The following is a 26,979-nucleotide window of genomic DNA, read 5'->3' as shown; positions in this document are numbered from 1 at the left end:
TTTATTGGCGTAAAATCTGCTTTTCTTCTATTCACTTTTCTGAGTCTAATGAAATTTACCATATAAATATTATTTCTAGCTATTTTTGCTCCAAAAATCGATTGCTTCTTTTTATTCGATGACAATGGTCAGCTAATTTCATATCTCTTCACACGATAACACATGTATTTTTCTTTTTCCCTCTACCTTCTTTGTAATGCAGTGCTATATATTTATATATTTCATAGCAAAATTAAAAATAGTTGATATGACCTTAAATCACATAGCATAGTATTCTGATAGCTTTATCAATTTGTGGGGAAAAAAAACAAGTTATTGCATTATATTTACATTTAATTGTTACATTTAACATGTAGATTACTACAACATTTCTTAGATTAATTAAAATTTTAAATCAAATTACACAGCTGATTAGACAACAGCAACACTTCAACTAAAAATCTGACTCCATGCACATAATTAGAAAGAAAAAGAGAACACGTTTTTAAACTCATTCTTAATTTCAATAGCAAAAGGTATTTTTGTTTCCCATATATTTAAGCCTTGGCATATAACTTAGTAGTGAGACATGAAAATGATTCATCAAAGGTAGCATGGTAGCAGTTTACATTTAAAACTGTACTCTATTTTGATTGCTTCTTGCTGTATAGTATGTTAAAGCTGAACACATGGCCACTTATAAGCATACTGAGATCACAAGCCCTAGATATGGAAGTTTTTGCTCCCACAGTTTAAGTATGTGAAGGGACACCACCTCCAAAATTACATCATTGATTTCAATCCACTGCTGCTTTTGAAGTTCAGTTTTAAGTCAAGAATCTGAATGATCCAGACCAGTGTGTTGCTAGGCAGCAGGTGAGATGGGATGAGGGGCCTTTCCTTAGCCCTGAGGGCTTACTGAACCACAGCACCAGCGCCATCTCCTGCAGGGGCAACCATACTGCAATCAGAGCTCATCACTGGGAAGAGAAACAAATCAACAGCCACACAGTTGTGATGAACTACTGCACACTACAATATAAATCACTGCGTTCTTATTCATCTCATACAGACTAATACATACCTTGGCCACTGGTGGTGTTTGTCTGTCAGTGGGACATAAACCACACCCATCAGTGCTTTCCTGAGGAAAGTACCATCGCTCTGACGGTCATACTGCTCGAGAACTTGGTTTCCACCCTCCGGGCCCACAGGCAAAACAAGTCTCCCACCTGGTTTCAACTGTTCCAGGAGCTGTTGATGCACATGTTTAAATCAGACGACTGAAGGCTATATAAACAACAATTAAATCAAATGCCTAATGCGCATACGGCTTTAGGGAGTGTAGGAGCAGCTGCTCCAACATGGATGGCGTCATAGGGGGCTTCATCAGGAAAACCTAACCGTCCATCACCCACTGCAAAAAAGGGACAACACAAAAAAAAAAAACTGTTAAAAACAATTTGTAATTTCAATAGCAATGTCATAAAATGTAGACAAACAAGTCAAATGACAATGTTTGTGCTTCAACGTATAAGAAAAAACACATTTTTTTAAAATAAACTATTTTAATCCCTCACCCACTAATTTAATTCGTCCAGAGGCAAGCAATTCTGGATCGTCCGCCTGGACATTTTTCACAGAGGTTTGCACCAGTTCATCTATGTGGTCAATTCCCACTACCTTTCCAGAGGGCCCTACCTGCAGTATAAACATAGTAAAACATATTGAAAAACAGGTGTGTGTATGTATGTATGTATGTATGTGTATATATATATATATGGCTATATATTAATTGGGAGTATATCTGCATTTCTTCCTTTTCTGATTATTTGCAGGTATTTGTTTTTCTTTTATTTTAAATCTTACATTGTCTGCATAGTTAGAGGTGTGGGATTATTATTAACAGCTGTTCATACTCTAAATGAGGTGTTAATTTTGCTGTGTTGTAAGTCTGAAGAAGGTTGATTGATTGAAACTATGCTAATAAAAAATATTTTTTGATGATTCAAGTTTGAATAGTGTGTGGGATTTATGTATATGTTTCTAGTTTATATTGTACTCCCATCACACACACCTACAGATGATTCAGTTGTGTGGCAACAGTGGCATTATATTTCTTGTTGAGATTAAAAATGTGGGGGGAAAATAAACAAAAATATTTTATATCAAAAGCTTGCATGACATGCTGAAACAAAACTGCACTCACCATTCTGGCAAAGCACGCAGTGAGATATCCACTTCCTGAACCCACATCCAGGGCAGAGGCTCCTTCTATTAACTTGTCACTGAGAACCTCAAGAGCATGTGCATGCTAGACAAACAATTATTCATTAGAACATATTAAATATGACAGTAACATCTACTTTTAGACGCGTTTGTCCGACCTACCATATGAGGGGCACTGATTGTAGCCTTGTATCCTTTGCAGAGAAAAAAACAATGTCTGAGTGAAAAAATGTCTCTGCAGTCAGCACTCTTTTCAGTTTACTTCATGTATTGAAACCAATATGCCTGCTGTTGTAAGAAATCACCTATGGACTGGGGAGAGTCAGCATAAGGGCGGTCTCTGGAATAAATCCCTCTATCGGTGGCAAGCATGGCATTAAACACTCTGTCACTGTGGATGACTCCATGATCTGTCACAGAAAGACACATTAAAATCTATACTAGGGAATCTATATCCATTAACTTGCAGAAATCTGTGTATTGACATATGTACAATAACATCAAAGTATTGTTTTTATATGACCATCTATCTATCTATCTACTGACCTCTTAAGCGAGTGATGAGCTCTATATGTGTTTTGCCACTAGAGATCCATGCCATGGTTCTGGAGAGCAGCAAACCCATAGGGACCGCTACTGCTGCCAGCCTGAGCACAGTCTGCATTGCCTAACTAGCACCGCCTGCAACAAATGACATTTTTATTTCTTGATCATTCCACAAAAATAACTGCCATGTTTGGACAGTCTGTAAATTCACTCTGAAATACACCTCTCCTGAGTCTTCATTTATTACCATGCTGAAAAAATAACCAACTTAAACCACTTATACTTTGCCAAGCTGATCTACAAAGTCTATAAAACCAGCCAACAGAGCAGCCTCACAAAGCTGGGAAAAATAAAAGCAGCAAACCTAGGCTGTTTTCCACCCCAGCAGGGTGTGTAAAAAAAAAAAAAAAAAAGAAGAAGAAAAAAAAAAAGATATGCATGATTTTTGTGTAAATTAAAAACTATACGAGTATTTGAATTTGTGATGCTTGTTATACTGTGTTTGATCGTGTTAATAGCTTTAATATCTGGATCTACCTGTCTTTAGACCTCAAACCACTGATGCGTCCAACATGCGTCCTTGATTCAGGTCAACAAACGTGAGAATCGGATCTGACCTAAATGTTACAAGCCAGGCAGCAAATAGACAGTGAAATAACATAATATTATTCTCTACGCAACAAACTGTGCTTTAAAATGTTATACGTAGTTTTCATATCGCACAACTAAAATATCACCGAGCAATAAAAAGAACAATATGCAGCGCCTCAAGTACAAGTTTGCATAATATTGTTTTAAAATATTAGATAGACTAAGTACATAACTGTCAACACAGAACAAATATCTTACTTGTAAAATTCGACCTGATGTTAACGTGCTGAGGAAGTAAACGGAAGTAGCGTTTCCAAACATTTCTCTTGGACCAATAGCATTCACGAAATTTTTGACGGACATGTGTGACGGCCAATCAAATTCGATGGATAATCCCTGCCGGTTACGTGCATTTCAGTAGCAGTGAAGGCAAAGCAATCAGAATTATGAGTTTTACATGCTAATGCTTGTATTTACTTCTCTTTTTAATATGTCATTTTAGATCTGTGCTGCGCTGAAAGCATTGTACTTAAAGGTAAGGACCACTACTCTAGTTTTAGGACTGATAGTTTTCTACAGCTTCATTATACGGGCTTGCTAAAGAGCTAGTAATGTCAACAGTCGTTAAGATTTTTTTTTTTTTTTTTGACCGTATGTGAACACCCAGCATTATTTATTCACAGAAACCTGACAGGCCTGTCTTTTTATTTTAAAATATCTCATTTTGATATTTCATGTATAACACGCGAGTCTCCCCAGACTGTTTATAACAGATTTTTTTATTATCAGAAACGTGATGATTGACGACTTCGAAACTCATTCGATCCGATCTAGTGGAGACCTGTGGTCTGAGATCTGCTCAAGTCTGCCAGAGCCTCAGGAACAGGATGGTGGACAATTTACAGATTCATTTGAGCCTTCATCTCCAGGAAACCCACAGACAGACTCCCCCAGAGTTGCTTCTTTCAGCCCCTGGGAGCCAATGGCTGACTCTGAGGTTTACATTGCCAGTTTAGGTACAGGGAATTACATTTGATGGTCACGTTATTTAAATATGGCTTGTTGATTTGTTCTCTTGAGTATGTTATGTTGCTACTTTACAGAAAATAGATTGAAGAGGATCAAGGGACAATCAAATGAAGTAACATCAAGGGAAATGCTCCGTTCCTTGTCCCAGGCTAAAAAGGAATGCTGGGATAGATTCCTCCATGATGCCCAAACCTCAGAACTGTTCCAAGAAGGAAACTTCGATCAGAGGTTAGTATGAGGCATTCTTCTTCAACTTAAGTCATTCAGCTCACTTTAATTGTAGATTATAACCCATTTGAGTAACATCTCTTTGTTAATTACAATTAGAAAGAAATTATTACTTTTATCGGGCAAGGATGAATTAAATAAATAAAAAAAAGAGCTACAAAGCGCAACAGAATAATGTCAAATGCCAGTCTTGGCAAGTATTCACGTAAACACAGTCACATATGCTTTAAAGGATTAGTTCACTTTCAAATGAAAATTACCCCAAGCTTTACACACCCTCAAGCCATCGTAGGTGTATATGACCTTTTTCTTTCTGATGAACACAATCGGAGAAATATTAATAAATATCCTGACGCATCCAAGCTTTATAATGGCAATAAGCATTACCAAACGAGTATGAGCTGAAGAAAGTGCTTCCATCCACATCCATCCATCATAAACGTACTCCACACGGCTCTGGGGGGTTAATAAAGTCCTTCTGAAGTGAAATGATGCGTTTGTGTAAAAAAAAAAAAAAATCCATATTTAACAAGTTATGAAGTAAAATATCTAGCTTCTGCCAGACCGCCTTCCGTATTCAAGTTACGAAGAAAGTGTAAACTGGCGTCGCATCAGTTACACTTTTTCCGTAAGTTGAATAGGGAAGGCGTAGGATGTAGCGTAAGCTTTGTGAACTGCTAGAGTTTTACACTTTCTTCGTAAGTAGAATATGGAAGGCGGTCTGGTGGAAGCTAGATATTTTACTTCATAACTTGTTAAATATGGATATTTTTTTTACACAAACTCATCACTTCGCTTCAGAAGGCCTTTATTAACCCCCCGGAGCCGTGTGGAATATGTTTATGATGGATGGATGTGGATGGAGACACTTTCTTCAGCTCATACTCGTTTGGTAATGCTTACTGCCATTATAAAGCTCGGATGCGTCAGGATATTTATTAATATAACTCCGACTGTGTTCATCAGAAAGAAGAAAGTCATATACACCTATATGGCTTGAGGGTGAGTAAAGCTTGGGCTAATTTTCATTTGAAAGTGAACTAATCCTTTAAGTGAAGGTAAGCAGCTGGGAAAGAAATCACATATGTATTAATATATTCAAAGTATTTGGTATATTATACCCATGCATTAGGCTTAAAGTGGTAGCAGCCTAAAACTGTCTGCTGTCTATGTCATTAATGTTAATCAAACAACAAAAGTAAATGAGAAAATGATTAAGTAGCTTTAACAAAGATCAATGTGTATTTGATTCAAACAGTGAAGACTATGCAGTGTTTTATTTTTATATTTCATCATTTCTGTAGTATTTCTTACTAACTGCTGGCCTGGCACTGCTGGCTTAAAACCACTGTCACATATGGTGCTGTGGCTCTGCAAAACTAACTTCCGGTCTGGATACTAGGGCTGCATCCGAAATCTTAAAAATGCTGCCTTTGTTGGATGCATTGCAAGGTAGGAAGGCATCAAGGCATGTCCAAATCCAATGTTGGCTTTACTTCCTGCCTCTTGAGATGCCTTCATCTGATCGATTTTTTAAGGCAGCATAGTTGTGTCCTTCGCTGCCTTTGATATCCCACAATCCTGTGCATTCCATTCTGTGACAATTGAGCCAAAAAAGAAAGATGTCATCTGAAATTTGAGGTTGGTGGTCAGTTTGTGTGTATGTATGTTTTTGACCAATGGTTTCCACTTTTGATGTCATTTCTAGCAAGAAATTACTATTGCAGTAATTAAATATTCGCTTAGTTTTCTCCATAGCTCTCTCTATTTTGCTGTAGATCAGTGGTTCTCAACCACATTCCTGGAGCCCATCCGCCCCCTCCCCCAGCATCCTCCCAGCATCAGTTACGTCGCTTCACTGCCATTCACAAATCCTTTCCCGTGGCCTCATGGGATAGTAATGGGTCCATTAAAGGGTTAGTTCACCCAAAAATGAAAATTATATCATTAATTACTCACCCTCATGTCGTTCCACACCTGTAAGACCTTCATTGATCTTCGGAACACAAATTAAGATATTTTTTTATCAAATCTGATGGCTCAGTGAGGCCTCCATAGACAGCAATAACACTCCCTTTTTCAATGCCCAGAAAGCAACTAAAAACATATTTATAACAGTTCATGTGACTACAGTGTTTCAACCTTAATATTATAAAGTGATGAGAATACTTTTTGTGCACCAAAAATAACAAAATAACGACTTTTTTTCCACAATATCCAGTGAAGGGCGATTTCAAAACACTGCTTCAGGAAGCTTAGAATCTTTACGAATCATAGGTTTTGAATCAGTGATTCGGAGCGCGTAAACTGCCAAAGTCACGTGAACTATTGAAGTTTCAAAACACTTATGACGTAACAAAGCCTCGTTTACTGAAATCATGTGATTTTGGTGCTCTGAACCACTGATTCTAAACAAATGATTCGTAAAGATTTGAAGCTTCCTGTTTTGAAATCGCCCTTCACTGGAATTTTCATTTTTGGGTGAAATAACCCTTTAAATGCACACTTCAGAATCTCACCGGGAGTAGTACTTTTTACGGGGTACTTTTTGCCTTTTTGCCAAGTGTTTAGAGTTTCCTGAATTCGGACATATACAGGTGCATCTCAATAAATTAGAATGTCGTGGAAAAGTTCATTTATTTCAGTAATTCAACTCAAATTGTGTATTAAATAAATTCAGTGCACACAGACTGAAGTACTTTAAATCTTTGGTTCTTTTAATTGTGATGATTTTGGCTCACGTTTTTCACGATCTCAATAAATTAGAATACTTCATAAGATCAATAAAAAAAAAGAATATTTTAAACAGAAATGTCAGGCTTCTGAAAAGTATGTTCATTTCTATGCACTCAATACTTGGTTGGGCCTCCTTTTGCATGAATTACTGCATCAGTGCGGCGTGGCATGGAGGCGATCAGTCTGTGACACTGCTCAGGTATAATGGAAGCCCAGGTTGCTTTGATAGCGGCCGGTCATCTGCATTGTTGTGTCTGGTGTCTCTCATCTTCCTCTTGACAATACCCCATAGATTCTCTATGGGGTTCAGGTCAGGTGAGTTTGCTGGCCAGTCAAGCACAGTAACACCATGGTCATTGAACCAGCTTTTGGTACCTTTGGCAGTGTGGGCAGGTGCTAAGTCATTCCTTTCACTTGTACACCTTTTCCTACAACACTTTTTCCTTCCAGTCAACTTTCCATGAATATGCTTTGGCACAGCACTCTGCGAACAGCCAGCTCTTTTAGCAATGACCGTCTCTGGCTTACCCTCATTGTAGAGGGTCTTGATGATCATCTTCTGGACAACTGTCAAGTCAGCAAACTTCCCCATGACTGCTGTTGGGATTACTGACCTAAACCCAGTATTTATACCCTGAGAATGGTAATTTAATAGAACTTGAAATTAAATATTCTAATAATTCGAGATACTGATTTTTTTTATTTTGATGTGCAGCAAGCTGTAATCATTAAAATGAAAACAAAAAAGTCTGGAAATATTTTACTATGTCTAATAAATCTTGAATATATTTAAGTTTTACTTTTTGAATTAAATTACAGGGGGAAAAAAAACTTTTCATAATATTCTAATTTATTGAGATGCACCTGTAATATAGTTTTTAAAACACACATAACTACATTGAGATATATTTTGTTATTGTGAAATAAAATTTCTCAAATTGTGAAATAAGATTTTGGTCATATTGCTTACCCCAAAACAACTGGTTACTGAATGTTTATGACCTTAATAGTCAAACAAGTGTGATTTATTTTGTTAAAAATGAATTTTCTTTTTACCATCGTAATTTGAGAAAGCAAACGAGGGCAATAATAACAGTTTAATTTGGCTTTATCCTTCTATCTAACTTATCAGTGTTGCAAACATCTCTATATGTAAATGCAACGTTCACACTGGTAACACTTTACCCAACTGTTAACTCCCTTTTTGAGCATTGATGTGAAAATGCACTATCCAAACTTAAATGGTTGTAATTCATGAATGCTTTGCAATACAGACCTAAGGTTGGTCTTTTTTTAAAGAAGACACTCAGCAGATTGTTGCACTAGCACTCAAAAAATGAAAGAGTAAAAAAGTTATATAAGTTTAAATTTACAATAAAACAAATGTATTGTACTAAACATTTGATATTTTATACAAAATGTGTATTTTACAAAATATTTTTAATCTAAAACTGCTATAAAATCAAAGCCATATGTCTAACCAAGTTGTGTTCCAAATTTGAAGTTATCACAAAAATTCCCAAAGTTCCCATGAGATTTTTAGCCGTTGTACCAAAAATAGCCACTAGTGTCACCCACATTCCATTGAGATATATATATATATATATATATATATATATATATATATATATATTTTTTTTTTTTTTAAATGCGTTCTCCTGTAACAAATTAATACATTTCTGTCACAATATCACTTATATCACAAAGCAAACACCAAATATGTAACATTGAGTCTCAGACCTCTCCAACAATATGTTTTGTCAAGATTAGAAAAAGTTTTGATTATAAAATAGTGCAGTAAATTTTGTAATATAAAACATGACACCGCCAACAAGAGGGGAGGAGCCTGCTTAAAGGAATTTAAGTACTGTTTCCATGATAATGCATTGTCCGATTTCAAAATGGTTTTCACAGGATGAACATTAAAATATGTGATAAAAAAGAGCGCCAAGTGTTCCGGTGACAGTTAAGGGGTTAAATTGCAAGTAGTGCTGCTTAAATTAATAAATAAAACAAAAGAATTTTAAGTTCCATGTTCTGTCATCTATTATTCAGTTAGTTTTCCGTGTATTCAATATTGGCATCAAGATATATTTAGTTGTCACAATACCTAAATTATGACTTTGATACGATACCTGATATCAAAGTGATAATTTTGGTATTGTAACAACACTACTTAAGACTAGAGTAATGCCTTATTTTTAAATATTCTGAAATGGAAAACTGTTTTTAAACTGTAATTGTGTTTCACAATATTTCTGTTTTTAACTTTTTTTTTTTTTATCAAATAAACTTGGTGAAGATGTGACTTGGTGAAGATGTGACAGTGAGCATTTCTTTAAACATTAAAAATCTTACCAAACCCAAACTTTTGAACTAACAAATCATGCATGTAACAGTGCCTTTTACTGAGAAAAGGCATGATTTTGACTATAACCATATTTAAGCATATTTACACTTTTTATAGGGCTATTCTTCCATACCAGACTGTTTTAGATTACACTGTAAAATGTCAGGGGAAGGTAAGGAATCTGACTTGGCCAATCTAAAAAACTGAATTTGTTCAGCTTGAACCACTCTGTTTTTGACTTTCTCTTGGATTGAGTCTGTGACCCAACATCGCCTATAACAAGTGTGTGCAAAATATGTTTGTCAGCTACTTAGCCAGATAAGATTCCCACATTGGTGGAAGTAGCAAATGGTAATGATACCATTTTGTAGATGGTCCTAAAAAATCCTTTTGTAATCAATTCTGTGATTAGAAGTCCATTAAAGTTGGAATATTTTTAATTAGAATATTATTATCCTAAAGATTCACAAATTTTTCCATCAGTGACCTTGATTTTTTTTTTTTTTTTTTTTTAACTATTAGTTTTATAATGACATGTTGTTCATCATGAGAGCCTGTTTTATTAATAATTATGACTTGGGGCAAGATTTTAGGAGCCATTCATTTAGAAATCTGATTATGTTGAACAAATGCCATTTATTTCTATGGGGAAATTATCTAATCGACAACTGGTTTGCATGTAATTATTCTGTATTGTCTTTCTTGCAGTGCTTTGGAGCAGTTTAAGCGCTGGATGTCTCCAGAAAGGGTGGCCATCAATGCAGAAGAGCTGGAGTATCTTCTTTTGCCCACACAGAACAGTGAGGCTCTTGCTAGCCCAACCCAAACTGAAAAGCCATGTGAGGAGGAAGAGTGCCCCAGCCCAGAGAAATAACCATATCACAGCGATAAACCTGTTTGCTGTACTGACCAGCAGTGTTAAGAGTAAATGGGGTCGTGTTGTGGAAAGCAACGAAATATTATGATCCATTTAACGGGATCATTTGCTTCACAGAGATAAATGAAGGTGTCTTTGGTTGTGTGTCTCTCAATCCAGTTTTCAATTCAAGGTGCATTATTGTATCCTCATATTGAAAGAAATACGAGTAATAAAAAAAATTGAAATCTCTTTATTGGAGACATTTCAGAAGTACATGTATATTCTGAACAAAGAAAAAAAAAACAGCCAGAAGAACTTCACTACATTATCATGAAACATTCCATTTATGTATCATTAAATGAATTTCATTATTTACTTGTGAATTTTTTGCTATTTACTCCTTTCCTGTAGTATTGAAACTGATGCTGTTATACACTAATCCATACCCAAACATTACATTTATAAACTATTTCATTATGTATGAATTGATAATCTAATTACTGTCAGGTGAACATTCTCCTAAATTCAAATGTGTAGGTCATGGACTAAATTAAACATTAGTAGAGAATGTTGTGTAATATGGCCATTGTTTCTAATCATGTTAGTAACTGTTCGTTTTATTCAAAAAGGATAATAAAAACTATGAAGGAGCCATAATGACATTCTTGTGTGACCTTTGTAGTGATGCATACTGATATGTTTGCCCAGCAGTAACCAATAGATGTCACTATTGTTGAATATGGATGAGGCACCTCTTCAGGGCATTCCTGTCATTATATTCTGGAAGCATCATTGCTTTGTTTCACAGCTGGCCTATGTAGTTACATATAAAATGTGATTCATATTATGTGTGTAAAATTGTTAATTCTTTATTGCATGAGTGCTATATTTAGGCTACTTTGAGATATTTTTTTTTATTAAAATGTATGTTTTCCGCTTCCAGTTTCTTCTTCAACATCATAAGTTGAGTTAGTTTACGATATTTTGATCAGGCGCAGTATTTCTGTCGCCTTGCTTGATACGTTAATGAAGCTGAAAAAAATCCAACATTTGTCAACGTCTCGTTTGACGTCTGTTTTCAGTGTGTCATTTATTTATTTATTTGCCGGAGTAGTTCTTACATTACTAATAAGAAAACTTTATGGTTGTGTCTCAAAACCTCGTAAACTGCTGCCTAAGAATGTTGAACATTAGAAGCTGTGAGGTCCTAAGGATGTCTTTGCAGGGAGCTCAAATTGTATTTTAATTAAATGCGTTCATTTTTAATTAAATGATTTTTATTGAATTTTGTTTGTTTTCTTTATCGATTTTAATTCGTTTCATTTGTTTAAATCTATTCATTTAGCAGAATTTTATCAGAGCGTTACGTGAGCAGGCTGGTCGTTGCTGAAGGTTCCTCACACTTGTGCGCATTGACGTGTCGAGGGAAATCTCCAGTCATCTGTGCGCGTGGCTGGTGGCGATGTTCGCGCTGAATGTAGCCTACACAAGTTGTGAATCTTTCAAGGAGGAAATGTTCTCGGGTCGTATTTAATAAAGACAACATAGTGATTTACTAAGTCTTACCTGTATCCTTTTATAAAGTGCTTTTGGATCATGCCTCATCCACTGAAGAAGTGATCAACAGGACAAAGGTGGGCAATTTATCTTTATTAAATTAATGCGGTGTGTGTATCGCAATAATGTTTTAATTAGCAAGCTAATTCAATTGAATGGGCATGCTGAATAATCAGACAAAGCTAGTAGAGAATTATAGATTAATCAGTAAATCAATGTAGTACATATGAGTGTCTGTAAATGCAAATATGCAGAATTGTAGTCCTATCTTAATTGTAAGAATTGTTGAAATTGGAAACATGTATTTGATGGATGTTAGATTTAATAATTGTTCCTCAATCATTATAATTTCATTCATCCAAAGGAGTGTATAAACTCCTCATTTATCATCAGAGGAAAAGAAGTCAAGTTAGGCTCTCATTGCTTGTTTCGCACTCTTGAGATGCTGAGTTACAGAATTGAATCTGTCTTTTAGGTTTGTGGGCAATGACTCCACCATTACAACTGTTAAATTACCTCTCTGGTGCTGAGGAGAGAAGGATCTTAGTAATGTAACTGCTGTCTTCTTCATTCAGACTTGAGGTGTACTGCTATTCATACAGTTTGGTTGGAAGCAGCAACATTCTGTGATGATCCAACAAATCACAATCAATGTATTCTAATTGACAGATAGCAACATACAGGACTTTGCCACAATGTTCTCTTCATGTTCAGAGAGGTCATGGTTCTTCATTAATAATAGAGAACCACTTACACTCGCAAAATGAATGCATTAGGTGAACTAATGAACAAAGGCCATTTATCTTTTTGTTCCTTATATTTATTCAGAAGATATTTCATTCGATTATATACTTTTATATTAACATTCCCAATATAGGGCGCATGTTGTCACGCTATGCAGGGTAAGTTGAAGTCCCACAATGGAAACTGCCATTAAATCAACTGTTAATGGCTTTTCAGCAAAATCCAAACAGTAAAGCCATTTATTAAATTTGCAGAAAAGTAATAAGCTGTTTTAACAGCAGGATTTTGAGATGTGTTTTTTCTATTATTTCTCCTTATTTTATTTATCCTTTACAGTAAACACTTGTAAGTCTGAGCATCTAACATCTTGTAAGGGTCCTCGAAAAGATAGAAGCCAAAATGTCTGCTGAAGATATTCAGTCAGCCAATTTTTTCAAAGAGACTTCTTGTTCACAAGTACGTACAAATTGCTGTTCATGGAATTTTATTTCAAAGAGATAAAAGTGGTTCCTCGCCGGTACACCTAATGCACTGGAAAATGAAGAAAGCCTTAAACGTTTTGCTATCTCTCGCGTAGAATCTTGCAATAATTGAAGTCAAAAATAATAAAGCACTGTCATGAATCATTTCAAGAAGATATTTGTATATCTTGTCACTTCTGTGAGGTCAGAGAACCGATCAAAGAGATTTACTTCCTATGTTTTCTGCTATGTACACCATGGTCTGTTCATTTATCAGTTTGTATGGAAGTTGTAGATTACTTTGCCATTTAAGTCTTTCCTTTATATGGAAGATTAGGAATGTTCCTGTTCTAGAGACACAGAGTACAAGACCTCTCCACTTTAAATTACACACAAATAATCCAAGTGGACATCCAATCTAGGCTGGCATTGTGTAGTGATCTGTGCTTCTGTAACAGTGCCAGTGAAGTTAAATCAGTTTTCTGAGCCCAAATGCAGTTGACTAGGTAAAACATGGCATTAACATGAAACTCACAACAATGGACTACAGCATCAAAAGATGACAAAGCTAGACCGAAACACATGGCAATATGAGAGCTATAAATACACCGATTACTGATGACGAGCAAATGAGCAACACCTGACTGCAATGAAGCAATAGACCAATAAGAACCTAACACAAATGAAAATAAAAGCTCATGGCATGAACACAAGGGAAATGTGGGAATCACATGACATAAAAAACCCAAAGATCTTAACAAAATCTATTGCTTCAGCAATAACGCACATTTATTGTAATTCACTATTGGTTCTCAAAAATGGGTCTGACAAAACTATGCAAGGTTAAAGAAAATACAACCCAGACTAAATTAAATATGTGTTGACATGTTTAGAGCTGACCACAATGTGTTTTGTGTGATGAATTATTAGCTGCAAACAGCATGAAAACATTGAAATTCAAGACATTTACAAATACATTTCCTATTTATTCCTATTGAAAATGCCTAAGCAATATCTAAAATAATGAATATCATTAATGATAATTTTAATAGTTATATATAATTTTGCCTAGGCAATACAGCACATCATATTTCATACATACATCATAATTTATTCCTGTGATGGCAAAGCTGAATTTTCAGCATCATTACTCCAGTCTACTCCAGTGTCACATGATCCTCAGATCCTTATTTTAATATGCTGATTTTATGCTCAAAAAACATTTCTTATTATTATCAATGTTGAAAACAGTTGTGCTGCCTAAAATTTTGTGGAAACTGTTTTTTCTGGATTCTTTGATGAATAGAAAGTTTAGAAGAACAGCATTTATTTGAAACATTGTATATGACACTTTTGATAAATACATTCTTGCATGAATATTTTAAAAAATCTTACCTCAAAATTCTGCATGAGTGTATATAAAATATATATTCATTTTTATATATACATTATTTACATTTCAATTTATTTCAGACAGGTATCTGCTTGCTGTCATCACACCTTGACAGACATGGACTATCTCCATAACGAATCGTGGATAAACATGTCTTTAGATGCATCTGCGTCATCGTTCAGTGGACTCCAGCTCCTGATGGACCTGAAGCCGCTCTTCATCCCTCTGTATGCCATGCTAGTCCTGGTAGCGTGCTCTGGAAATCTTCTCCTCCTCACCCACATCGGACTGAACAAGAAACTTCACAGCACTACAAATTTCCTCATCGGAAACCTGGCCCTGGTTGACCTGGTTATGTGCCTGTTCTGTGTTCCCCTGACCGCGTTTTATGCCTTTGATGAGCGTGGTTGGGTTTTTGGCCAGTTCATGTGTCACTTTGTTACCCTGATGCAGACTGCGACTGCGTTTGCTGCAGTCCTGTCATTAACCGCCATTGCGGTGGACCGATACGTGGTGGTCGCCTATCCTATTCGGCGACGAGGAGGTCGTTCCTTCTGCACCTGGTTGGTGATCAGCGTATGGCTCTGTGCTTTGGCAATGTCCACCCCTACGGCTTTGCACACGGTGTACCTGGATCTGAGCGCAACTGGCCATGAAATGGCAGTTTGTGAGGAGTTCTGGAGTGGGCAGGAGCTCAGTCGTCTAATATATTCATGTTTCTTCCTGCTCCTTTCCTATTTTGTTCCTCTAGCAGCAGTTTCCATTTCCTACTGTGCAATCTCCTGCCACCTGCAGCACAGAGCTACACCTCGGCTCATGGCCGCTACACCTTCCAACCAGGAGAAGTGGGGGCGCAAGAGGCGCAAGACTTTTCGTCTCCTACTGGTGTCTGTTCTGTCATTCGCGTTCTCCTGGCTCCCCTTGCAGGTAGTCAACCTCATTCGTGACCTGGACACCGACTTCGCCATCCTGAGCAAGAATCACGTCAATGTGATACAGGTGTCGTGCCACTTGTTAGCCATGAGCTCGGCTTGCTACAACCCCTTCATTTATGCTTCTCTTCACAAGAAGTTCCTGTCATATCTATGCCAGAACATATTTCAAAGAAGAAAACCTCATCGTACTCAGAGCAGCCTCACAACCTCCAGCCGAATCCTCCGCTTGAATACTTCTAGTACTCTAGCTGACATTCCCATGTCCATTAGTAAGATTTCACAAGATTGAATCTTCTCTCCACCACACGGATGTTGCTTCTTTAGATTCTAGAACTGAACAGCCCGATGGCAAATTCTGTACCATCACAGCTGATTTGTTAAACCAACGACTCTTTTCTTAAAGCTAAATATGAAAGGCTTCATTGAACCCTAAAGGAAAATGTATGTATCTGCTTGAAATGTTAAACATTTGAACCAAATCTAAGAAGACCAGTCTTGTGATTTTTGGTCCAAAGCCCTGGGTATACTTCGTTTTTTTTACACGTACGCTAGAGTTGAACGCACAGCCCCTTGCAAAGTATACTTCACTTGACTCGTACGCGTACACAGGCGTTCGTATGCGCATGCGCAGTTTTGAGCAATCTCTCGCCACGAGTTACAACACATGTAAATATATTTGTATTCTTTCATGTGTGACTTGTGCATACAAAGTACAATTCACGAGTTCACACTTACAAATAATCAGATAATAAATAGTATGCGTAATAGTATGCGTATTTGGTGTGCTGTCCGAGGAGAGGGCTCCGAGCTCGGTATTTGGCCTGAACCCAGAGTACTCCCCCCGTATTTCTGGTTAGAAAGTAACCAGGTGAGTGTGAGGAGACAGGGTAGTGGAGGGAAGCTGGAAAACTGTCGAGGAATATGGGTGAGTCGACTGTGTTTATATATATACAGGTGCTGGTCATATAATTAGAATATCATCAAAAAGTTAATTTATTTCACCAATTCCATTCAAAAAGTGAAACTTGTATATTATATTCATTCATTACACACAGACTGATATATTTCAAATGTTTATTTCTTTTAATTTTGATGATTATAACTGACAACTAAGGAAAATCCCAAATTCAGTATCTCAGAAAATTAGAATATTGTGAAAAGGTTCAATATTGAAGACACCTGGTGCCACACTCTAATCAGCTAGTTAACTCAAAACACCTGCAAAGGCCTTTAAATGGTCTCTCAGTCTAGTTCTGTAGGCTACACAATCATGGGGAAGACTGCTGACTTGACAGTTGTCCAAAAGACGACCATTGACACCTTGCACAAGGAGGGCAAGACACAAAAGTTCATTGCAAAAGAGGCTGGCTGTTCACAGAGCTCTGTGTCCAAGCACATTAATAGAGAGGCGAAGGGAAGGAAAAGATGTGGTAGAAAAAAGTGTACAAGCAATAGGGATAACCGCACCCTGGAAAGGATTGTGAAACAAAACCCATTCAAAAATGTGGGGGAGATTCACAAAGAGTGGACTGCAGCTGGAGTCAGTGCTTCAAGAACCACTACGCACAGACGTATGCAAGACATGGGTTTCAGCTGTCGCATTCCTTGTGTCAAGCCACTCTTGAACAACAGACAAGCGTCTCGCCCGGGCTAAAGACAAAAAGGACTGGACTGCTGCTGAGTGGTCCAAAGTTATGTTCTCTGATGAAAGAAAATTTTGCATTTCCTTTGGAAATCAGGGTCCCAGAGTCTGGAGGAAGAGAGGAGAGGCACACAATCCACGTTGCTTGAGGTCCAGTGTAAAGTTTCCACAGTCAGTGATGGTTTGGGATGCCATGTCATCTGCTGGTGTTGGTCCACTGTGTTTTCTGAGGTCCAAGGTCAACGCAGTCGTATACCAGGAAGTTTTAGAGCACTTCATGCTTCCTGCTGCTGACCAACTTTATGGAGATGCAGATTTCATTTTCCAACAGGACTTGGCACCTGCACACAGTGCCAAAGCTACCAGTACCTGGTTTAAGGACCATGGTATCCCTGTTCTTAATTGGCCAGCAAACTTGCCTGACCTTAACCCCATAGAAAATCTATGGGGTATTGTGAAGAGGAAGATGCGATATGCCAGACCCAACAATGCAGAAGAGCTGAAGGCCACTATCAGAGCAACCTGGGCTCTTATAACACCTGAGCAGTGCCACAGACTGATCGACTCCATGCCACGCAGCATTGCTGCAGTAATTCAGGCAAAAGGAGCCCCAACTAAGTATTGAGTGCTGTACATGCTCATACTTTTCATGTTCATACTTTTTAGTTGGCCAAGATTTCTAAAAATCCTTTCTTTGTATTGGTCTTAAGTAATATTCTAATTTTCTGAGATACTAAATTTGGGATTTTCCTAGTTGTCAGTTATAATCATCAAAATTAAAAGAAATAAACATTTGAAATATATCAGTCTGTGTGTAATGAATGAATATAATATACAAGTTTCACTTTTTGAATAGAATTAGTGAAATAAATCAACTTTTTGATGATATTCTAATTATATGACCAGCACCTGTATATAGGCCTTCACTCATGCTGAGTGGGTAGATATGTTGATTACTGATTGTTGACAGCTGGCTGAAATGACGTGATGATTAGTCTGATTATTTGAATGTTGCTCCTCCCGAATTTTGTTAATAAAACATCATTTCGCGTCCTGCACACTGTAAGCTGACCCTCTCGTATGTGTAAAAAGTGAAGTGTACTTTGGGCTTAACTGTTCAGTAGCAAAAATATCCATTTTTCATATCTCTCGACCAGTAGATGGCGCTGTGTCAAAGCTACTCATGTACCTTCAGGCCATGATTGTGATGACTTGTACTTTTAAGTTGTGTCTGAGTATGCTAAAGCCTTGCAGAGATATCACATCATGTCCATTTTGGCCTGCTCGTCAGATTCATTTGTGCGCTATTCGTACATGAATTCCATAACTTTTTGTCACCTTGGTCTGAAGGTTATGAAAATCAAAGCATGTTTTAAAATGTTTACATTGTTTTTCTTACTGTTTGTCAAAATGATGTGATGTCTAAAATGATCCTACAAAGATTTATTCCAACTATAAATACACACAGGTGGTATAAATGAAAAAAAAAAAAGCTACTGTTCACTAATTGTGCTTCTGTATTAATTTAGTGGCATTGTAAGGCAATGTATTAATTATGCATGTCCATTTGTTTAATGTGAAGTACTGCACTTAAGTGTCCATTAGAGGTTTATTTAAAACAAAAACCCCTCTGTAATACAATATAATGTAATACATTACATAATAAATTCAACGCAATAAAGGTGTAGCAACACAGTATGCATTCTCAGTATATTCTTTGAGAATACTTAACGTTTACAGATACACATTACTTTTAAAATATTGGTAACACATTAATAAGGTTCCATTTGCTAACATTAGTTAACATTAAAAATTACTCTAAAAAATGTATTAATCTTAGTTTATGTCCATTTCAGCATTTACATTATTAAAATCAAACATTTTATTTGTTAATATTACTTAATGGACCTGAGCTAACAAACTAATGTGAACTTACAATGAATAAAATTGTATTTTCATTTACTGTTGTTACCGAAGATTATTAAATAGCGTAACATGGATTGCTCATTAGTTAATGCATTAACTAATGGGACCTTATGGTAAAGTGCTACCAAAATATTTTATATAAAAAATATTAAAATGATTTTTAGTCTGTGCTTTAGCAGTATGGTATTTGTTTAATGATTTTTTATGCAGGTTACATCATTTTGAGACAAGTGCCTGTCTTCATGAGTGAGTCCATTAAACCGATTCATTAAAAAATACAGATTCATTCAGGAATGGAGCATGTGATAGTTTTTATGAGTGAGTCTTAATATTATTTATTTTATTATTTATTTATTTATATTATTTATTCAGTCCATTCATTCAAAAACACTGATGCTGCATTTCACAAACAAAACCACTGTGTTGCTTGCCAGTCTCTGTGGTGGCTTTGTTTAGAATTATTTGCTTTGGCAGAGCAAAAACGGACAAAATAATTGGCAATATTGTCAAATATTGCAAAATGTAAGTTTGCTCAGCATTCAATTTTTGTTTATTGAACTGTTGTATAAAACTGGCTATATAACACAGCTTTTTTCCTCAAATATCAGCATGGCTGTGATATCCTGCGGCATGAGTTTGCTTGTGTGATATATTTTCATATATATTTTTTTAGATTTTAAATATATTTTCATCTATTTATATAGATTTTTTTATATCAAATGTCTTGATATCAAAGAATTAATTAAATAACATGCAATCTATTTCTTGCATATAAATATTATATTCATTTGGCTTTGGTTCAACAGATGGTAAATGAACCAAATGCAAATGACCTAATAAACATCCTGCATTTAAAATGATCATGGAGCACATTACTGTAACAGCATTACAAGCAGTCATGACCTTACATAAATCATAGCCAATTAGATTACAATAATTTCTAATAAGTGCAATTATGCTTGTTATACTCTAAACAAATAGCTATAGTGTATACATATAATATTGTAATTTAACTTAGATTTATTCGCATGGAAGTGCACGAGGAGTCTAGTGTACACCCAAAGATCTTGTAGTGTAGTGTGGTTTGTGTTTTGTACACGGCACAGTATTTAGGTATTACTGCTCACCATCTTCAAAAGAAAATGCACAAAACACTGTCAGGCTGCATAAAAGGCCATGGACTCTCTAATACTGTATTATGAAAGTACTTTCATCTGCTGCACCTTCTGTTCATTTTTTCCCCCTTTTTGTTTTATTCACTTGGCTGCTTTCATATTGTTATGCATCAGAAAACAGACGAAGCGTAAGTGTTAGACCACTGATGGTTTTTCTAATGTCTGAAGACCTTTTAGTGCTTTATTTTTAGTTTTCCTTTAAGTCGCCTGTGCCCTGAGACTTACATTTATTAATTTTGCACTGAAATCAGCAGGATGTTGAAAATAATGTGCATAGTTTCATTTGTGTTTTGGTCTAAATGGTGCAATTACGCACTTTTAGACTTTTTTTAAAACTTGTCTCTAATTTAGAATCTTAGACTTATAAAATTATGCATTTGGTCAAGAAAACTACAGGAGTATAAGGGGTTAAAAAACACCACACTTTAACAAGATGAGAGATTATTTCAGAGCCCTTCCGCCAAGTACATGCTTGAGCTTTGCTAAATCAGACAGTAATTAAGAGGGAATTAAATCGCTATCAGCCAGGTGTTCCATAACATATTCATTGCATTCATTCTCTAATAACACAAAAATGCAGTCTCAAAAATTTGCATTTGTCTTAAACAACTCTGAATTTCATAAATGTACCATTTAACACCAATCAAATGTTTGTACATTTACATATTTGAAAATGCACTGTAAAGCACTCAACATAAAAGTCTACACTGGTAAATATTCTGCTACAGTTCAGTCTCCCAGACTCGGCAGACTGAATAATGAATAAAATGTGAAATAAAAAATAAAATAAAATAAATAAAAAATGGCAGCACAAGGCATTAGTAGGGGTGTAAAAACAGAGCTACTGTCGATGATTACTCATGGGCACCAAGCTATTAAATATTTACCTTTATAAAAATACACTTCTTTGGGATTTGATAAATAATGTCTCTTGGTGCGAGGTAAGAAAGAGATTTCTCTACAGAATGATAAAAGATGTTTAAGACTCCTTGTCCTTATTTGTTCCAATACACTGACTGTTTGTCCACAGTTTTTAGTCATGCTGTCCAACTAGTAGTGGGTAGGCTACTGTAACACAGTATACACTTGTTAAAATTGCCTTAAATAAAATGCATAGTTTACTTACCTTCATGTCATTTCAAACCTATCCCTACCTACCTACCTGCCTCCCTCCCTCTTAGAAAAAAGTGTTCAATATAGAACTATTGCATAACACATTCATGTTTAGCAAGTTCATTTTTTCCAGTGATTAAGTATGTTTACGAGATGTTTAATTCATGAAATTGAATCAAAATAAAAAACAAATTCAAACAAAATTAATTAATTAAAACTAAAGCCATAACATTATCCCATGATGGGAACGCCTAAAAGGTTCTATAGAACCTTTTCTTCTAAGAGTGTAGAAAAGATCAGTGTGAACATCTTTCTAAACATCTCTTTTAGTGTTTCAGTAAGAAAGAAAACCACGGAGGTTCGACATGATATGAGGGTGAGTAAATAATGGCACATTTGAAATCTCTTGTATAATCAGGAACACTTCAGAAGAAACGAGAACCAGACTCATCAGAATGGCACGTTTATGGATGAATATTCAAAGGGAGTGTGGGCTGCATATTGAGTGCGGGGGAAAATTGATTCAAAGCTAATTACAAGAAAACAGAGGAGGTCCTTGTGTGCTTTTTGTAGAGTCCGGCTAGTTTAAAAGATGAAAAGTAAATTGGCATCTGACAAAGTGAGGAACAAGCCTCTCGACAAAGATGCTCACCAGCAAAAGGGCATCAATTATGGTCCATCTAAAGTGCTCTCCCTTCACCTCCAAGTTTCCCGTCTGCCGATATCCTGCATCAAGCATTTGGAGCTTGTTCTACACATACTAATACCAGGTCTTTCTGCTAGATTGCTAGTGTCAACATTGTGATTATATAGCTGTCTGCATGAGTTTTATTTGAACAATACACTCTAAAAAACATGGTTATTTAAAGGTTCTGTATCGTGCTCAAGAACCCTTTAGTTTATATGCTGAAATGGTTCTTTGTGTTAGAGTTTAGAGTTCTTTATCCCCGCCTTTTTGTTTTTCAAATCTGTAACTGCCAAAGCCACCTCATTACTGATTTTCTGGAGCTCAGCTATACAGCTATAGATTGCCAACACACTCTCAATAGGTAAATGGTTTCTTTCTTAAAGGGGACCTATTATGCCCCCTTTTACAAGATGTAAAATAAGTCTCTGATATCCCCAGAGTGTGTATGTAAAGTTTTAGCTCAAAATACCTCACAGATAATTTTTTATAGCATGTTAAAATTGCCACTTTTTGGGGATGAACAAAAATGCGCCGTTTCAGTGTGTGCCCTTTAAATGCAAATGAGCTGCTGCACTAGGTCTAAGAGGGCGGAGCTTCAAGAGCTCATTCTCTGATGTCAGGAGTCAGTCAGGATGCACTATAATGTCAGAAACTGCGAATATATGCTGCATGGAGATAGAACAGGTATAGTTTAGTTTAATTACGGTTATAACTTATATTGTCTTCTTGTTTTTATCCACTATATTAGTACAAGCCAGTTAACCTATGAGATTTATAACGTTTATTGTACTTCACACAAAATATGAAGCGTCTGTTTTCACTCTAGAAAATCACTGTAAAAGCTTAATTAAACAGTGCAAGTGTGCATTAAAATATTATCCATAAACTCTCTCTCTCTCCCTTGCATTATCAACATACACAGCGAAATACACAGAAACACTCGTTACAACTAACAGTAAACAAACATATAAAGACCTAATGCCTTTTCCGATGAGCTGTAATAAAGTGCTCTCACCTTCATTACTGCCGTATCCAGGATCACTCTGGAGGCTGTAAGCTGGATCACAAACAGTTTGTACTAATCTATCCTTGAGTAACAAATTTTTAGCTCAACCTCTGTTTTGTTTTGTCCCTTTGTATTGAAATTCGTTCACAAAGCAGTCCGGTGTGAAATGATTCGCGCAGACATAAACGAATTTCGGTAGAGTTGAGGGAGCATTTTCTTTGAAAACAAAATTAATCCACCTCGTCTTCAGCGGCTCAGATTTAGGGAGTAAATGGAGAGAGCTATGTGGATTAATCCATCCAGCTACAGAACACCTAAAACGCTTGGGAGACGTTCTCGTCAGTGCAGTAATGGCGGACTGTGTACAACTCGCTGTGAACGCGCTCAGGGCGGTTCCATGTTAAAACGGCAGTGTCTGTCAACATTCGTGGGCGGGGCCTGTGGCTAAAGTGACGTCACATTGCCAGGAACCTGCAAACGGCTTGTTCAGAGACACTGCTTATGATTTATGGGGATTAAAAAAAAAAGGAGTGGTTGGATTTGTATCATTATAGGGTGGTTGTGTACACACACTGCCAACACACATTTATATTCAAACTTCATGCAAAAGTGAATTTTGCATAATAGGTCCCCTTTAAAATGTCTATAAATTTTAAAATTAAATATTGTAACTGGCTTCCAACAAATCATGTCTTTTTCTCTTTTTAGTTTAACAGAACATGTAAGTGTGAGCAGCTCAGTTCAGTTAAGAATACTCATCTTCTCTTCTCCACAAAGTAACAGAGATATTGAATTTTTCATCCATATCTTTAGATTTTCTTTTTTAAATGACTAATTTATGCCCAGTAACGGCCTTTTCTATGTTTCACCCGTTTCACTTGAAACGGGCCTCGCAACAGAAGGGGCCTCCGCATACTTTCGAAAAAAGCCCCGCCATCACGCAGCCTACACACCAGGGTCGGAAATTTACAGGGGATTGGGGCAAAAATGGCAAAACGGCAAATTTAATATAAATTCTTCCAAAAACCAAGATGTGGCGCAAAAAAAGTCTCTGTATAAGTTCTTGTTTTTAATATAAGCAATATCACACGAGCAAAAGTGCTGTTTTAATGAACAATTTAATAAACAAGTTAATAGGCTATTAGGTGACTTACTGTACATTTTAGACACAATATTGTTCATTTTTACTCTATTTTGACATCCAAAATACTTACAAACTGTGTTTTTCTGAAAAAGTTGCTTTACAAATGCTTTATAAACACAAATGATCGCCTTGCAAGTGCTTCGCCATTCCGCCTTCCGTATTCCTCAGAAAGCTTACGCTAAATGTCCTACGCCTTCCCTATTCAACTTACGGAACGGAGTCCATTGAAGTCCACTATAAGGAGAATAATCCTGGAATGTTTTCATCAAAAACCTTAATTTCTTTTTGACTGAAGAAAGAAGGACATGGACATCTTGGATGACATGGGGGTGAGTAAATTATCAGGAAATTTTTATTTGAAAGTGGACTAATCCTTTAATGTCCTATATAACACTTTCAAACCATGGTTCTTTATGGAACCTTATAAAAAGGGTTTAGCACCAAGAAGGGTTCTGTTATTGTTACAAGCCAAAGAAGAGTGTAGTTGAAAATGCATAAGGAGCTGATGAACCATGGACATATCCCCCCCCCCCCCCCAAAATATGTGCTGGATTTAATAGAACTGAGTAAAAATTTGGATAATTGGATGAATAACCAGTAATTGCAGTACACTCATGTTCATTTCCACATGGATGGACATGCAATCAAAGATTCATGGGCGCCAAGTTTGCCTTAATCAGCGCATGCTGAAACGACTATTTGCTTGTTTGTCCATGCAGAAATATAAAAAAAGGACTAAACTACTGCAATGGTTTATTCTTTTTTAAAATAGTTTATTTATTTTCTATTTCCAATCTGCTTAATATGCCTCATCAAATGAGAAAAGAAGAGTAACCAAATTACTTCCCAAAACTGAACTTAATATACATCTTATGGGCACTTCCTCTGCTCTCACAGGTAATTGCCCTTAGAGATGATAATGCTAAATTTAAGTGTTTCTTGGGTCTTCTATGCAGCACTATTAAGTAAACATAAGGGTGTATTTTAGTTTTATTTAATTATTTATTAAATCAGTTGTTGTTTTGTTATGTATGGTCACAATAACATCATTAACAGAGAACATTGCAGTTCCTTTATAAGTATACGTTTTTGGTTGATTTTTTTATTCTCCAAAAAGTTTAAATTTGATTCAAAGTCATTTTATAAATGTATGATAAACTGTTTACCAAGAGCTCATTTTTTCTTATGTATATGTAATCATCCCTGTATAATAATTAAGTGTACTATATATCAGTCATTGCATTCCAAAGTATTATTTTTAAAATAAAATATTACATCAAATACACATACATTTTTTCCACATCCCAATTTTTTCAAAAAAAAAAAAAAAAAAATTAATTCTAAATTTGACCTGACCATATTTCTGAGAACCTGGTGGTGAACAGTTCATAAAAGAAGCAATAAAGAACCTTTATTTTTAAGAGCGTTATATACATACTCCATAAAATTACAACACAAACATACACATTTTTAAGAAGTTAGGTTACTGCATAACAGGAATGAGCCACCTGCCGCTCATGCAGTGCACAGCAGTATAAACACATTTAATTGAAGCATTTCAGTCCATTCTCATGTCAGTTACATGTTACACTCTGCTAGACAAAATGCATTACTGTCTTTTCACCAAATTCACTGTCCACTTGAGAGACATAGACCAGTCCCTGCAAATCCCCATATGCAAATAAGGCCTTCAGTGCACTTCTGAAAGCATTTAAACTTCCATTTTTGACCAGCCCCATTTTGTCTGCAGTGTGAAGCAGCTTTTATTACCATGTTTCGTTCCTGCTTCACAAGCTTTAGTCTTGATGAATCCCTTCTCATACCAATTACACTGTCTCTGCTTGGCAGTCAGTCCCTCAGATTCAAGAAAAGGTCTCCATAATGGCTTCAGATTAAGACCTGATCTCTAGGAAAAGCAATGAGTGCCTGAGCTCCAGTGGCTAACCCATTTATGCCGACTCGTTATCTGCAGCGGCTGGAGGCAGCTCTAATGAGCAGCCCAGAGTTGGCTGAGAGAAGGAGAGGGTGACCAGAGGCAGGAGGCAATTTTTATCAATCAACACTTATTTGAATTAGTCACTCGCAGCACAGTAGAGGTTGATATTTTAAAGCATGCGATGCCACTGAGCTCTACTGTGTTTTCCAAAAAATATGTCATGACTATAAATTGCACTGGGTCAAAATTGCATTGTTGAGAAAGAAAAAATTAGGTGGGTCACACAGTGTATAAGTCACATTTTGTAAAACACAGATAGCCCTAAATAAAACAAAACCTTTACAAATAAACAATATAAACATGTATTTTAGTTCCCCTCACTCCACAACAAATCATTTCACTTAATCAGTATTCAGAACAGAATAGGAATGAAAATGATAAAGAACCTTTATTTTTAAGAGTAAAAATAAAAATAACCCAAAACGATAACTATAGCAATATCTGCATTCACACCAACGCACAATAATGGTGATAATTAAAAGTGCACCTGCCACTTTAAATGCTGAAGTACTTCAATGTCAGATGGATTCTGATTGGCTGTCAATGTTTTTATAGTTCATCAGCTGGGGAAAAAAATGTTCTTAAAGTGATTCCAATGATATTGTTCCTCTGTGTTGCTATTGTTATGGTGTGGACTCAACTATTCATTCAG

General features: G+C 36.2%; 3 protein-coding genes across 5 annotated transcripts; 2 read left to right on the top strand and 1 right to left on the bottom strand.

The window, feature by feature from the left end:
* Positions 1-270: 270 nt before the first annotated feature.
* pcmtl (l-isoaspartyl protein carboxyl methyltransferase, like) lies at positions 271-3,691 on the bottom strand. 3 transcript variants are annotated; one of them, XM_051868050.1, is made up of 10 exons: positions 3,604-3,689; positions 3,292-3,371; positions 2,755-2,889; positions 2,514-2,618; positions 2,371-2,402; positions 2,189-2,293; positions 1,560-1,680; positions 1,311-1,396; positions 1,064-1,233; positions 271-959 (listed from the first exon to the last, which is right to left on the bottom strand). In XM_051868050.1, the coding sequence occupies exons 3-10, from the start codon at positions 2,870-2,872 to the stop codon at positions 947-949; spliced, it is 750 nt and encodes a 249-aa protein (XP_051724010.1). In that variant the 5' UTR covers positions 2,873-2,889; positions 3,292-3,371; positions 3,604-3,689; the 3' UTR covers positions 271-946. The 3 variants fall into 3 exon arrangements, with proteins under 3 accessions (XP_051724010.1, XP_051724008.1, XP_051724009.1); XM_051868048.1 differs by having other exon boundaries at positions 271-923; XM_051868049.1 differs by lacking the exon at positions 3,292-3,371 and having other exon boundaries at positions 271-923; positions 3,604-3,691.
* Positions 3,692-3,722: 31 nt separating this feature from the next.
* Positions 3,723-11,204, top strand: ccdc32 (coiled-coil domain containing 32). The gene is made up of 4 exons (XM_051868052.1): positions 3,723-3,880; positions 4,135-4,361; positions 4,449-4,602; positions 10,397-11,204. Exons 2-4 carry the CDS (start codon positions 4,142-4,144, stop codon positions 10,560-10,562), a joined length of 540 nt encoding a protein of 179 aa, XP_051724012.1. The 5' UTR covers positions 3,723-3,880; positions 4,135-4,141; the 3' UTR covers positions 10,563-11,204.
* Positions 11,205-11,428: 224 nt separating this feature from the next.
* Positions 11,429-16,322, top strand: prlh2r (prolactin releasing hormone 2 receptor). Its single transcript, XM_051868047.1, has 2 exons — positions 11,429-12,181; positions 14,783-16,322. The coding sequence occupies exon 2, from the start codon at positions 14,820-14,822 to the stop codon at positions 15,924-15,926; it is 1,107 nt and encodes a 368-aa protein (XP_051724007.1). The 5' UTR covers positions 11,429-12,181; positions 14,783-14,819; the 3' UTR covers positions 15,927-16,322.
* Positions 16,323-26,979: the final 10,657 nt, after the last annotated feature.

Source organism: Ctenopharyngodon idella, chromosome 17 (genome assembly GCF_019924925.1).
Source record: "Ctenopharyngodon idella isolate HZGC_01 chromosome 17, HZGC01, whole genome shotgun sequence".
NCBI lineage: Eukaryota > Metazoa > Chordata > Actinopteri > Cypriniformes > Xenocyprididae > Ctenopharyngodon > Ctenopharyngodon idella.
This window is presented reverse-complemented; position numbering and strand designations above follow the sequence as displayed.

Excerpts from the sequence above, each read along its gene's own strand:
- prlh2r (XM_051868047.1), top strand. The coding sequence starts at position 14,820 with ATGGACTATCTCCATAACGAATCGTGGATAAACATGTCTTTAGATGCA.
- pcmtl (XM_051868049.1), bottom strand. The coding sequence starts at position 2,872 with ATGCAGACTGTGCTCAGGCTGGCAGCAGTAGCGGTCCCTATGGGTTTG. Across the intron at positions 1,681-2,188 it reads CTGCGTGCTTTGCCAGAATG|GTAGGGCCCTCTGGAAAGGT; the intron begins GTGAGTGCAGTT and ends TTTATACTGCAG. Across the intron at positions 1,234-1,310 it reads CTCCTACACTCCCTAAAGCC|CTCCTGGAACAGTTGAAACC; the intron begins GTATGCGCATTA and ends GTGCATCAACAG.
- ccdc32 (XM_051868052.1), top strand. The coding sequence starts at position 4,142 with ATGATTGACGACTTCGAAACTCATTCGATCCGATCTAGTGGAGACCTG. Across the intron at positions 4,362-4,448 it reads GGTTTACATTGCCAGTTTAG|AAAATAGATTGAAGAGGATC; the intron begins GTACAGGGAATT and ends GCTACTTTACAG. Across the intron at positions 4,603-10,396 it reads GAAGGAAACTTCGATCAGAG|TGCTTTGGAGCAGTTTAAGC; the intron begins GTTAGTATGAGG and ends TCTTTCTTGCAG.